General features: G+C 43.0%; 1 protein-coding gene across 3 annotated transcripts in view; it reads right to left on the reverse strand.

The window, feature by feature from the left end:
• Positions 1 to 5,827: 5,827 nt before the first annotated feature.
• arap2 (ArfGAP with RhoGAP domain, ankyrin repeat and PH domain 2) overlaps positions 5,828 to 13,707 on the reverse strand; it is a 96,636-nt gene continuing 88,756 nt past the window's right edge. For all 3 annotated transcript variants that reach the window (XM_088990829.1, XM_088990828.1, XM_088990830.1), the window contains 4 exons: positions 11,014 to 11,049; positions 10,872 to 10,935; positions 8,898 to 8,987; positions 5,828 to 6,524 (listed from right to left, as the gene is read on the reverse strand). In XM_088990829.1, the coding sequence (XP_088846955.1) occupies positions 6,303 to 6,524; positions 8,898 to 8,987; positions 10,872 to 10,935; positions 11,014 to 11,049 (412 nt within the window). In that variant the 3' untranslated portion in view covers positions 5,828 to 6,302. The remainder of the gene's footprint in view (positions 6,525 to 8,897; positions 8,988 to 10,871; positions 10,936 to 11,013; positions 11,050 to 13,707) is intronic.

Genomic DNA, 13,707 nt, shown 5'->3' on the forward strand with positions numbered 1-13,707 from the left:
AGTAGCTATTGTTTTGCTAATGATTAATCTTACTCACCAGTGCGGGTTATTATCTCGACATCAGAGGGGGGTCGGTGGGGGGATGTGAGGGGGGGCAGACCAGCTGGCGAAAAGATTTGATCGGTGCTACGATGGAGTTCAAAGCCTTGCCAAGTGGAATGGCACAGATTGGATCTTTTTCAGTATATTTGCATATAAACGGTTTTTAATATCAATTATGAGATGGTATTGCCGATTTGTTTCATGCGAGCTAATTGCGCCTCACAGACCTTTTTGCCCGGCACATGACTCCAAAAATAGCTCTGAGGCGAGACCCTGCGTTGAGCGAAACATAATCGAGGCCAAGCTGGAAAGGGCCAAGTTCAAAAGGGGGAAACGAAGCAAATTCTTCACATGCTTGTTGTCTGCCATGAAATATTGTTTCATCCTCCCAATCCGAGCTGTGGTTTTATTAATAGGAGGGGTGGGGGGGCTATCAAACTGGCAAGATTGAAATGTCACAAAGCCAGACGGACAGCACAAAGACTCACGAGGACGTCGGATGAGTTTTTCTCATTTCTTCTTAAAACACGTGCCAGACGATTCAATGGACAGATAGTGTTCGTTGTATTCAAAAATAGAGTCAACGACGCTCGTGGTAATTGCTATTCTTATCAAGAATTGCAAGTGGGTCACATTCAGAAAATGTTGGGAAGAAGCGACAACAGTGCTGAGTCTCTGCGGAACAAACCTGAGAAATAATTTTCAAACTGTTTGTTAAATTTTGTACGCGTACAATCATACTTGAAGCCGCTCATGCTTTGTTTAATCGTCATACTGGCATATGTGTTAATGCTATCTAAATGCTGCTCCTGTTTTGACGTCAACCTTGAGGGTCAAAGTAGAAAGAAAATGGAACTACGGGATATATATACAGTAAAGTCTCGTTATAGCGATATCGGATATATCGATAGTCCCGGTTATATCGATACTATTTCTATGCACGCACGGAGAAAATTACATGCAAACAGGGTCGGATATATCGATAGTCCCGGTTATATCAATATTTTTTCGGACTCCCTTGAATATCGATATAACGAGACTTTACTGTATATATATATATATATATATATATATATATATATATATATATATATATATATATATATATATATATATATATATATATATATATATATATATATAAATCCTCGCCTCACCCCTCATGGATGGTGTCTGTCCCCCATTTGTTTTAGCTCGGGGCCAGGAAAGTTGGGAGTTCTGCGCAGTATCCGTGCTGTTCCCAGCACTTCGATTTTTTGGACCGAGATATCCAATGTTGTTCCCGGGATCTGTTGCAACCGCTCGTCGAGTTTAGGGTCACTGCCCCGAGTGCTCCGACCACCACAGGCACGACTGTCACCTTTACCTTCCAGGCTCTCTCCAGCTCCTCTCTAAGCCCTTGGTATTTCTCGATCTTCCCATGTTCCTTCTTTCTGATGTTTCCATCACTCGGGACCGCTACATTCACGACAACGGCTTTCCTTTGCCCTTTATCTATGACCAGGATATGGCTCTGGTGTTCCGGGCCTGCTCTTGAGCAGCTAGGATGAGTGCCTCTGTGCTGTCCTTTAGTCCAGGCCTCTCTAGCCACTGATAGGACTTCTTGAGATCAGCCACTTGAGTTATGGTTCGATGGTACATCCCGCGTCGGGGCTTTTCCTCCCATGATTGTCCCTCTTCCAGCACCTCATCCTCTGTATAATCGAGAAATACCAAGGGCTCAGAGAGGAGCTGGAGAGAGCCTGGAAGGTAAAGGTGTCAGTCTTGCCTGTGGTGGTCAGAGCACTCAGGGCAGTGACCCCCAAACTCGACGAGTGGTTGCAACAGATCGCGGAAATCAGAATCAGAATCAGAATCAGAATACCTTTATTCGTCCCGCAATGGGGAAATTTGCAGTCCACAGCAGCAATTGAAGAGGGATGGGGTTGGGGTGGGAGTGAAAGGATAGAAAACAAGATATTCTAAGCATAACAAAATAAAAATGTCAACTGTATACTGTGCAAATGTAGATGTGCAAAAACCGTTCTATAAACAAGACTGTACATAGTGCAGAATCAAGAGATGCATTTAGATATATTGCAACAACCCATATTTACAAGTGTCCAGTTTTTTTTTTTTTTTTTTTTTCACATGTGATCATTGGGAATTGTGAAGCCTGACAGCAGTCGGTAGGAACGAGCGGCGGTACCTCTCCTTCTTGCAGCGCGGGTGTAATAGTCTCTGGCTAAAGGAGCTACCCAGAGCTGTCAGGATGGGCAGGAGGGGGTGGGAGGGGCTGTCCGTCATAGCTTTTAGTTTAGCTAGCGTCCGTCTGTTGCCCACCTCCTCTAGAGAGTCCAGCGAGCAGCCCACGACAGAACTGGCCCGCTTGACAAAGCGCTCCAGTCTTTTTCTGTCCCGGGTGGTGATGCTGCCTGACCAGCAGACAATGCCATAGTGGATGGCTGATGCCACCACAGAGTCATAGAAACAACATCGGATATCTCGATACAGAAAAGCGCAGTGCTGGGAACAGCACGGATACTGTGCAGATCCCTCTGGTAGAGGACCCGAGCTAAAAATGGGGGACAGACACCACCCATGGGGGGTGAGACGAGGATTTTTGTCTATTTTTTATGTGTTGACGTGGCGCGCCTCGAAGACTGACTTTTATTAAATAATCATCAAGCAATTTGATTGGCGGCTCATGTGCCGGGTGACTTTGCCCAACACGACAAGGGCAGGAAACTCAACGCGGGGCGGCACGATGAATCTTTAACAAGCAAATGTTTATTTTCCTCGGGCAGCGTTGCAATTCTCCGCCCGTCGTCGTTGAAAATCTCCTTTAGGCCAAACAATCCGAAGATGAAGGTTACCGCGGAGGTACTGGCGCCGTAGATGTAAGCGGATTAATAAATAATGGCCTGCAAAACAAGGCAGACACATGAAAAGGCGCAGTCGGCTTTTTAGAAAATACAGTCGTTTTTCGGGCTGCCTCATCCGTTTTCCTTTTCATACTTAATTCTGAGATAAAAGTGATAATCTTGCCAAGTTTTCTTTTATTTGTTTCGTTGTTGGCTCTTATGCTCTTCTGTAACTTTCAACCCCATCAAATCTATGGTATCGTTTTAATCACTCTCTCTGTCATGACATTTATTTTCCACATGATGGTGCAGTAGAACAAATGAAGCCTCATGAGGCTTCAGCCCAGAAGGAAACCATTTGAATGGAAAGCCTCATTGCTTCATGATGCTTCAGGTAACCATCACTAGTATTTTCTCCCTTCCACTTCACTGGGGTGACTCGTTGCTTCCTCCAAGTGGCCGCCGGCGGGGGTTGGGTGTTGGGGAGGGGGGGTTTGGGGGGAATGCTGACTGATTGGGATTTTAAAGACTCTGCAGAATTGCCCTCGCATGGGGCTTTTAATTAGATAAATCTTGACCGGTCACAATGTATATTTTACGGCCGTGTCAGGCTAAAAGGCCGCACGTGTTGTAAATATCAGGCGAGGCATTAATACAATGGAGATTAGAGGGCAAAAAGTGTTAGGGAATGGGGGCACTTTTACGGCAGGAGCTATTGATAGCCACAAAAAATGGACGCCGCCATGAACATAAGACGGACGTAACCTTTCAGGAAATGTAAATCACGCGCCTCGCCATACCTGTTATGTGGCGGCGGTGTGTTTGAGTTAGAGCGCCACGTGGTTCCCATTAAGTCGACAGCCTTCTGGCACAAAGCAAAGGAAAGTGCCAGTTTGGGATTTTTCACAAGGATTTGTTTTGGTTTCATTTTTACTTTTGCTCTTTTAAATTCAAGGAGTTTTTTTTTCTTTTGTGTGTGTTTTTTTTTCTTCCCAAAACTAATCACTTGCATTGTGATTAGTTTGGAGGTTTTTGTGGAATGGCAATGTTAAATCTTGCAATTACAGGGAACATCTGGTCTACATCCAGTCTGTGGCGCCGACGCTTTCGAACCGCCACCTCGCCCCGAAGCAGAGCGAACTGTCTCAAGGAGGCGGCGAACTGTCATCGCGTCGGTGCCGAACTGTAATTGCATCGAGAGAGAGAGATGCTGGGTGGCCAAAATTGTCGTATGCGACGAATGACACTAAGAATCCCTGTATGACGCTTAAAGTTCTCGAACCATCCGTGGCTAGCTTTGAAATCATCAATGGATGACGAACTTCCGGGCTGCTAGGGCGTTGCAGTGCCCGGCGCAGAATTAAAAATAAATAAGTAGGGTCAGGCAGTGGTGGTCGTAAGTACGTGTGGTCGTAAGTCGCGCCGGTCGCAAGTCGGATGTTACCGGTACTTGTATCAACGGAAATATTTCTATTTGATTTCATTCACCTAAATGCTATTTCCAATTTTTGTTTGCAATTTCGTTTGCGCCCAACTGGGTTTTAAAAATATGCCTTTTTGGTTGGACTCTCCAAAACGGTTCAAAAAGGCGTCTTTGCATTCCACAACATTAAAAAGCAAAACGCGTTGCACGTTCTCTTTTCCATTTTCTCAGAATTTGCTGCATTGTCGGGGAGGGTTGCTTTAAGCAGATGAGAACTGTAAAAACAAACGAAAAGAAAAAAAATTAACAAACATCAAAATGGAGGCTGTTCATTTCATTTCTTGTAGGTGAGCAAACACTCACAAATCTTACGTTCACCCTCATAAAATAAAAAAAAGTCAAATCAATAATTCATGGCCATGCGACAATCGCCGCTAACGTTTGCATTTTTAGCACGCCGTGTTGAATTACTGAAGACAAAGGTGCCACCTCATCCATTGGTTCATTCCGGGAATTTATTCTTATGCTGCACACGATGAGTACACCGGCAAAAAGAAAGAAAAAATACAATACAGTAAAGTCTCGTTATATCGATAGTGCTGCTTATTACGATACTATTTCTATGAACGCAAGGAGAAAATTTACATGCCGCAGGATCGGATATATCGATAGTCCGGTTATATCGATATTTTTTCCGACTCCCGAGAATATCGATATAACGAGACTTTACTGTATACAGTACAGTGATACCTCAGTTTACCCAGAAAGTGTGTGTAAGGTGAAAACATAATTTTCTTTCTCCTTAAAACGACACAAAATGTACCTTATTTTCTGTATAATAATAAATGTGCTATTGTATTGTAATTAAAACTGTAAACTGTACTATATAATAATGTCATTTTATTACACCTTTGTGATGGTTGTTGATGGCTTAATGGAATGGCGTGGGAGGCGGTGGGAGGGAGGGAGTTACTATTTGGAAGGAGAGTCACATTCCATAAGGAGGGTTAACCTATCTTTCATAGGCTTATGCCTAGGGACGGACTTCTCTTCCTGTGTAATGAAAGTCCGGTTCGGCATCTTTTTCCAAAAAAGGCTGGTTCCATCAGCATTAAACACTTGATGAGGAACGTAGCCTTCTTCTTCCACCATCTGGAGGAATGATTCCTTGTAAGCTTCGGCAGCTTTATCATCAGAACTGGCTGGCTCACTATGACGAATAATCTGCGATAATTCCTTTACTCACGCTGTCCCCTGCTCGCTGTTTTTCAACTTCTTCTATTGCCTGAGATCGTTGCTTAGACAACACAGAAACACCCATAGCCACACGTAGCAATTTTCGACTTAGCGTACTGGTCCCACAAACGCACACCTTGTTCGTGTTTTTCGATGATCTTCTTCTGCTCGACCGTAATTTCTTTGAGTCCCCTTCGGTATAACACTAGCCTGTGGTGGGGTCTTTTTCGCTCCCATAATAGCAAATTTATCATTGATAACAAATCACGTATGCACTCAGGGAAAGGGTATATCACTGTATATGTATTTTTTTTTAATGTGCAACTTGCGTGAAATGTTTTGACCAAAAAAAATTCATGACACGAGTACACCAAAAAATATACAATAAAAAAAAATGAAAAATGTGCAGCTTTCTTGAAATGGTTTGACAAAAAGAATCATGACCCAAGTACACCAGCAAATAAAACACAATTAAAAAATGACATTAAAAAAAGTGCAGCTTGCTTGAAGTGGTTCACCCCCCAAAAAAACACAAGGCAGAGAAACAAAATTAGGGAAAAGCAAGACTATGGCATGCCGGGTGACAAATTTGCCATTGTGTGAGAATAAACTTTTTCGAGATTGGCAGTACAACAAAACGAGACTCTCGTGTGCAAGTCAGAGATGAGACAATGTCCGTAATAGAGCACAACAAAGTCCAAAACATCTGGACAAGGCAGAGAAAGCAGACAAAGTCCCAACTAGCCAAGCGCTTGGCGTCACTCGGAGCCGGCGGCGCCCCGGCCTGTCTTATTCAGCACGGAATTGAGCTCACTCAGCAGATTGGGGGGCATCTTGGCCTCTCCGCCCCCTTGGCGGGGTCTCCTGTCAGAGTTCCGTGAACGACTTTGTCGGGAAGTGGGCGAGGACGGCCGGGACGGGTCCACAACTGAACGCCGCTGCCGGCCCGACTGCTTCGGGGAAGTCCTCCAGTCTGTTGCCTGAGGGCAAAATGTTCCAAATGACGACAACTCTGACAGATATTAAAAGCCCGATCATATCTTCATAAATACATTCAAGCTATTTCGGAGAGAATATTTTAAAGGACAACCGACACCTCCGACAATTTGCCTCCATAATTTCTAAAATCACTTCAAATGACTTCTACTGACCACATTTTACAAATATATTTTACTTTTTAAAAGTCACGCTGAATATTCATGAAGTCTTGTTTTCGAGTTGATGACGATGCCCTGACGTCACGGAAGGAACGTCCCTGACCGAGAAAGCGACACACAATGCATTTTGGGTACTTTTTTTCATCTGAAAACACTGTGTTGATCGCGAAATTAGAAGGAAAACTACATAAATAACGCAATGGTGAATCCTTGTGTGTCGCAGCCAATTGCGGTAACACGCATAAAGAACATGTAAATTGACACAAATTCTCAGCGGACAAATCAGCCCATTTCCAACGGAGCAGAGCAGTCGAGCACCAGCGGAAGCAAACGAGGAATCTAACCAGAGTTAGCGATTCGGCGCTCGGATAGCGGAAGTTTGATGCATGTTTCATGTGATTCAGTCACACTGCATGCTACCTGTGAGCTCACCTGGTGAAAGAGAGCAATCGCCATTAGTGGAGCAAACCGATCGGACAAACATCCACTTTCCACCGTTTCATTTGTTAGTCTGTAGCACTGTCGGAGCTCTCTCTCGTCTCAACAGCTCTGATGTTCGTGCGCTGTTCGAATTGTGGCGCCGTCTCTTTTGTGTGTGTGCTTAAAACCCACCCCTCTGTCTTCTACCACGGATTTTAACCAATCACGGGCAGCTTTACAGGTCTGGTAAGCTGTTATATATACTGGACGAAACACAGCTTCTGCGCCATCTTGTGCATTTTCTGGGTGCTACGTTGGAATCCAGGTCTTCACCCGTTTCATCGCTTGCAGACGGCTCCAATTGCTCAGGAAGGACTTCTATAATCGATTGCAAACATTTATGTTTTCCTCTTCAGAACTATTTGAATCACATTCATAACTGGATGAGTAACATGAAAGGATCTTCTTTGAATCTGAACTCTCTGAAGCCATTGTTTTAATTCTGGAGCAAAGCAGTTTGTGAAGGAGTATCCTGGCGTGACGTCACAAACAAGGTACTTTCTGAATCTCCCCATTTTCGAGCTCATTTGTGGCAGTTTTGGGACATTTTAAGTCATCTTTATTGGTGTTTTGCATTTGACTAAAAATATCAGCCTTCGTGTTTTGGGTATTTTAGATGCTATAAAACGTTTTTCTGACATCAGTTAGGAAACTAAAAATGGTGTTGTTATCCTTTGGCCCAATATCGCTAACTTTTAGTGCAGGGGTGTCTAAACTTGTTGCAAAGGGGGCCAGATTTGGTGTGTCAGGGGAGTGGGCGGGGGGCAACCTTGGCGGATGTTCTTGACATATAACAGCAATACATTGAAATATATTTAAGCGAGCCATTCCGTGTTTCACACCTGCTTTTTTAATTTTAATTTCAGATATTATAAGCATGTGTTTTGGTTCATTTGAAACACGCATATAAAAAATTTTCAAAATTGAGATTGAATATTAACTTTTTTACATTTTAATTGTTTTTGTAACAGTTGAACAGAAGTAATTGTTCTTTTGTTGAATGTCGCCATTTAACTTTTTTTAATTAAAAAGTGCAATTTTAGAAAATGTCAAAAAAAATTGAAAATCAACATTGTATAAAGTTTTAAAAATGTCGAAAATCTCCATTTTAGAAAAGAAAATTAAATGTGAAAATCACTATTTTAGAAAATGTTTAAAAAGTTAGAAAATCATTTTAAAATAAAAAAATAGAAAATCACCATTAATAATAATAATAATAATAATAATAATAATAATAATAATAATAATAATACTTTACATTTTAATACATTACATTTGAAGCGCCTTTCAAAGATCTCAAGGACACTTTACAGTCACAGACAAGCATAGTATAAAATATAATCACAAATAGAATGCAATCAATAAAATACAATTATAAATAGAAACAAGAGAGAGAGCTACATAGAAAATGCAATTTTAAATAGGTGGCTTTTGAGATGGGACTTGAAGGTGGGAAGAGAATCGATGGTACGAATGTTAAAAAATGACTTAGCGCATGCAGCGCTAGTCCTTATGTCATCATTCTACATGCCGGCCAGACGTTAATTTTGATAACGGGAGGCTGAAAGCCTCCGCTTTAGTGAGTCACGCATATGTCGTATATATCTGAAAATGAAACTCGGAAAACCATCACACCAATCATGCTCATTTTGGTGACAATCATCACGATTGTCATAGCATATGCCAAGACACAGGGGGGCGGGTGGTGCGGCTCACCTGTCTACCTGAAGCATCGTTTGGCAGCAGGCGCGTTCGTCCGTCAGCCGCGGTGACGTGCGCCAGGTCAGAGCAGACGTCAGAGCCAAACTGTGCACGGAGAGAATGAGTTGCGAGGTGATGATGAAAAGACCATTTGGGATCATCCACACATCTGGTCCCCACCTCCTTGGTTCACACCAACCCTTTTGACCCATAAAAGCGCCTTTCTTTTTTTCCGGAAACTGCCCTTGGACATACACGGCAGCCCACACGCTTCAATCAATCGCACCTTGCTACAAAACAGTGGGCCATCGTCGTCCGGTTGCTATGGAAACTGCCTCACAGGTAAACGGAAAGAAATGGCTGAAGTGCTCTCGGGTGGCGCGCGTTTTGCTATTGCGAACCCTTCTCGACCAATTAAGTTGGTCCGGAAATGGAGGACAAATGAGGCAAACCTTTTTGTGATGTTTGGGGGAGCAGCGGGGAGGTTGTCTCATAAACCGTCACATGACTTGATTTGTCCAGCTCATCCACCGACTTTGATTCTACGCTTCAGACAGTTTGACCTGATTGCAAATACAGTGATACCTCGGTTTACGAACGCCTTGGCTAACGAACTTTTCGGCTTACGAACGGGGGGTTTACAGAAACACAGAGCTGCAAATAAAAAATAGATAGGCATACGACAGAGAGAGAGTGAGAAAATGGATAGAAAACGGAGTAAAATTTGGGCTCGTTTCAACTTTGATAGCTCAAAGGCAGAGTGTAGACTACAAGGTTAAAACATCCCATCAATCAGGCTCCACAAATAACCCGCACAAGCCATCTGGACACTGGATGCAAAAAGCTATCAACCCAGCTAAACACAACACCATTGATGAGGAACTAGATAAAATTAATCCAGAGAAAGCACGGCAACTTCACTCGGATATCGTCAAGAGGCAACCTGGAAGTTCGTCATCCATTGGTGATTTCAAGGCTAGCCTCAGATGGTTTGACAACTTTAAGCGTCGTACAGGGATTCATAGTGTCATTCGTCATGGTGAGGCAGCCAGTTCTGACGATAAAGCTGCCAAAGCTTACAAGGAATCAATCCTCAAGACGGTGGAAGAAGAAGGCTACGTTCCTCATCAAGTGTTTATACTGATGACACCAGTCACTCCATTCCATCAAGCCATCAACGACCATCACAAAGGTAAATAAAACGACTTTATGATACAGCACAGTTTATTTCTTTAATGACAATACCGTATCACATTTATTATACGTAAAATAAGGTATATTTTGTGTAGTTTTAAGGCTTAAAAATTTAAAAGGACCTCGGAACGGATTATTCTCATTTTAATGGTTTCCTATGGGAAATTAATGTTTGGGATACGCACTTTTTGCCTTACACACTCTATCTGGGAACCAATTAGGTCGGTAAGCCAAGGTATCACTGTAGTCAGGCTTTTCAGTGGAGCAGAAATGCTCGCTCTTCACAGATGATAAAGAATACACCCATGGAGTATAGGGTGTATGGGTGATTATCGTGGGGTTGGGGTGATTTTTTTTGTCTTCCCTAATGATATGACGCAGATAATAAGGGCAAATCTCACCATTTTATTCCTAGTCTCAATGGGCCTTGTTATTAGAAGTCTCAACAAGATGATCCAGAGTGATTATCGCCAGCTATGGAGTTTGATCAGAGTGATTTCTGTGTGTCTGCATGTGCGTGCGGGCACGTGCGTGTGTGTGGGTGGAGCAATTTGACAAAATGATCAAAGTCAACGATTATCGGATGCCTCACAAAGGTAATTCTGTGGTGTGCAGTGTGTTGAGAATGATTCATTTGTCCCCTCAGCATTGGGTCAATATCATTCTCCTTCTCGATCAAAGTCAGCAATGGGCCGATATCGGACATTGATAAGAGGGATCCAGAGCGATGATCAAGTGGAGTGGTGAGTCCCCGACTGTTCTGCTTGGGAAACGGTCAGGATTGAAGCTGCGTACCTTGGTGGCGATGATGTCGGTGACCCAGGCGTGCTGTGCCTCTTGCTCCTCGCAGCAGAAATGCCTGCAATCAAGCATTTCATGGGCGCGGCAGCCTTGAGGTGGCTCATACACTGGCGCACTTTTAGGGAGGCTTACTCACCACTGCTGTTTCTCCGTGTAGACGGTGAAGCCCCAGCTGGTGAAAGACAGGGGGAAATGGGCGGGTGGGGGGGGGGGGGGTGGTCACAGTAAGCACACACAATGCAATGTCGTCGTACTAAGCAGCGGTGCAGCGTTGGCTGCAAGCCAAGTCCTTCTGCACGGAGGCTTGGATTTGTGCACCAGCGACAAGTACCAGCGACTCGTTTATTAAAACAGTCCAACAATTAGGGGGGGCAATAAATATGTTTTCAGTTATTTATGAACTAAGATTGTTTTTTTTTTTTTTTTATGGTGCCATTGTTTCGATTTTCAGGTATATGAACAAAGACAATGTTTTTTTGAATGATATCATTGTTTCAGTGATATGAACAGTTACTTTTTTTTGTTTTTTGTTGTTTTAAAGGACAACCGCCGTCTCCGGACAAGTTGTGTCCATAATTTGTAAAATGGCTTCAAATGACTTCTACTGAGCATATTTTACAGATTCCACCGCATAAGCGGAGTCTTGTTTTTGAGTTGGTGACGAGTCCGTACGTGACGTCACAGAAGGAACGCCCCTAACCGAAAAAAGGACACATTGTAGCAGTCCTTCCATCACGTCAATGCATTTTGCTGTGCTTGTTTGGTTTGAAAACGTCGTGTTGCACCAAAAAGAGCCAGAAGAGGGAGACCAAGCTCCATGTAAGGAATTTATCAGCCTGTGGAAACGGGCTGATTAATTCATAGCATTAATTCAAGCATATTCTCCGAATCTGAAGCCATTGTTTTGATTCTCCAGCAATGCAAGACGTCTTGGCCTGACATCACGAACCTTCTGAAAATGCCCAATTCGCAGCTCAATTTATTGCAGATTTTGGACACTTTAAGTCTTTTTTTTTTTTGGTGTTTTGCATTTGACTAAAAATATCATATCATTTGCGTATTTTAGATGCTATAAAACGTTTTTCTGATGTCAGTTAGGAAACAAAAAAGTGACGTCGGTTGTCCTTTAATGGTGTCATTGTATCAATTTTCATTGATATGAACAAATACATTTATTTTACGGTTTTTTTTATGTCATTGTTTAAATTTTCAGTGCATATGAACAAAGATAACATGTTATTGGGTCTTTTTTGGGGGGTGTTTTTGCTGGTCCTTTTTGTATTAAATGTGTTGATTTTCACTTGACTTCCGCATGAGCACTTTGAAACAGAACAGTAACTCACGCCTTATTTACATCTCAGCTGGATTGCTGGATTTTGTCCTTTCGACTCTATGTTATGATATCATTATCATTGGCACCGCCATACCCACTCTCGAGGACTTGCACACTGCAAGAATCCAAACTAGAGCTCCGAAAATCCTACTGGACCCTGCCCAGCACCTTTTCCAGCTACTCCGCTCAGGCAGGCGTTACCGATCCATGTGCACCAAATCCAGCAGACATTGAAACAGCTTCTTCCACACAGCCATTAACTCTTTGAACTATTTGAACTCTTTCAACAGTAGCCCAAATGGAACTGTATAGTGCCACTTAGCAGTTTTTTTTTGACAACGATACTAGTGCAGCATGTTCTACCGGAAACAAATTCCTTGTGGGTTCTACATACTTGGCAATAAAGATGATTCTGATTCTGATATTTTTGGTATGATTAAAAACAATATATATAGACGATCAGATATGGTGACAGGAAATTCATTTCACCGAAATGGAAAATAATAAGAGCAATGTTTTCACCAAAACAGGCCCTATTTGTGCTTCATTTCAATTTGCAAGTTGAGACACATTAATGAATATTAAACATGTAAAATGTAATATCAATGAAAAGGTTTCTTCAGACGTCATCTGTACTTCTTTGAAGGTGTTGGACGTTTCGCTTCTTATCCAAGAGGCCTCGTCAGCGAACCAATTTTTTTTTGCTTGTAGCTTTGGCCCTAGATATGTATCCCTACTATCCAGAGGTGGCGGTGCCAGACCTCTGCTATGATAAGTCACTGCTCTCAGGTTGGGAGGAGCAGAGGACTATTACCTGAGACTACACTGATTACTTATATTGTCCTGAATGATTACCTCTATTGTCCTGCCCGAATATGGGGTCTAAAACTGGCCTGATTGCCCCATTTGCTCTGGTATCACCTCATCAGCATATTAAGCCAATTTGGCCTAAAAAGTAATGATCCAAATTAAACCTCACCCCACCATGGCGATTTAGTGAAGGGCTTTGCTGTTTTATGAAAAATAATAAGCTATTTTCAAGCATTTCGAAGAAGTACAGATGATGGCTGAAGAAACCTTTTCATCGATGAACCACTCCTGCACAACTGAGCGCTTACACAGACGTAAAATGTAATAGTTAAAATAAGATCGAGATGCAAATATTGCATAAGGTGCCCGTATCTGGACAAATGTGTTGGTGTCTACTGTCGGTGCCAGAGGAACTAATGAGGTGGAGGAGGGAAAAGTTTTAAGAGGAGCGGAGGAGGAGGAACGAAAGCCTGGAGCAGGGCCGCGCTGAGTTGAGGCGGTCCTCTACTTCGACGATTGCGCAAGCACGCAAGCACACACACACACACACACACACACACACACACACACACGCACACGCACACACACACACACACACACGCACACGCACACACACACACACACACACACACACACACACACACACACACACACACACACACACACGGAGGCAAGGCGAGCTGGTGA

Source organism: Hippocampus bargibanti, linkage group LG02 (assembly GCF_051943395.1).
Source record: "Hippocampus bargibanti isolate YZ-2025 linkage group LG02, ASM5194339v1, whole genome shotgun sequence".
NCBI classification, from domain to species: domain Eukaryota; kingdom Metazoa; phylum Chordata; class Actinopteri; order Syngnathiformes; family Syngnathidae; genus Hippocampus; species Hippocampus bargibanti.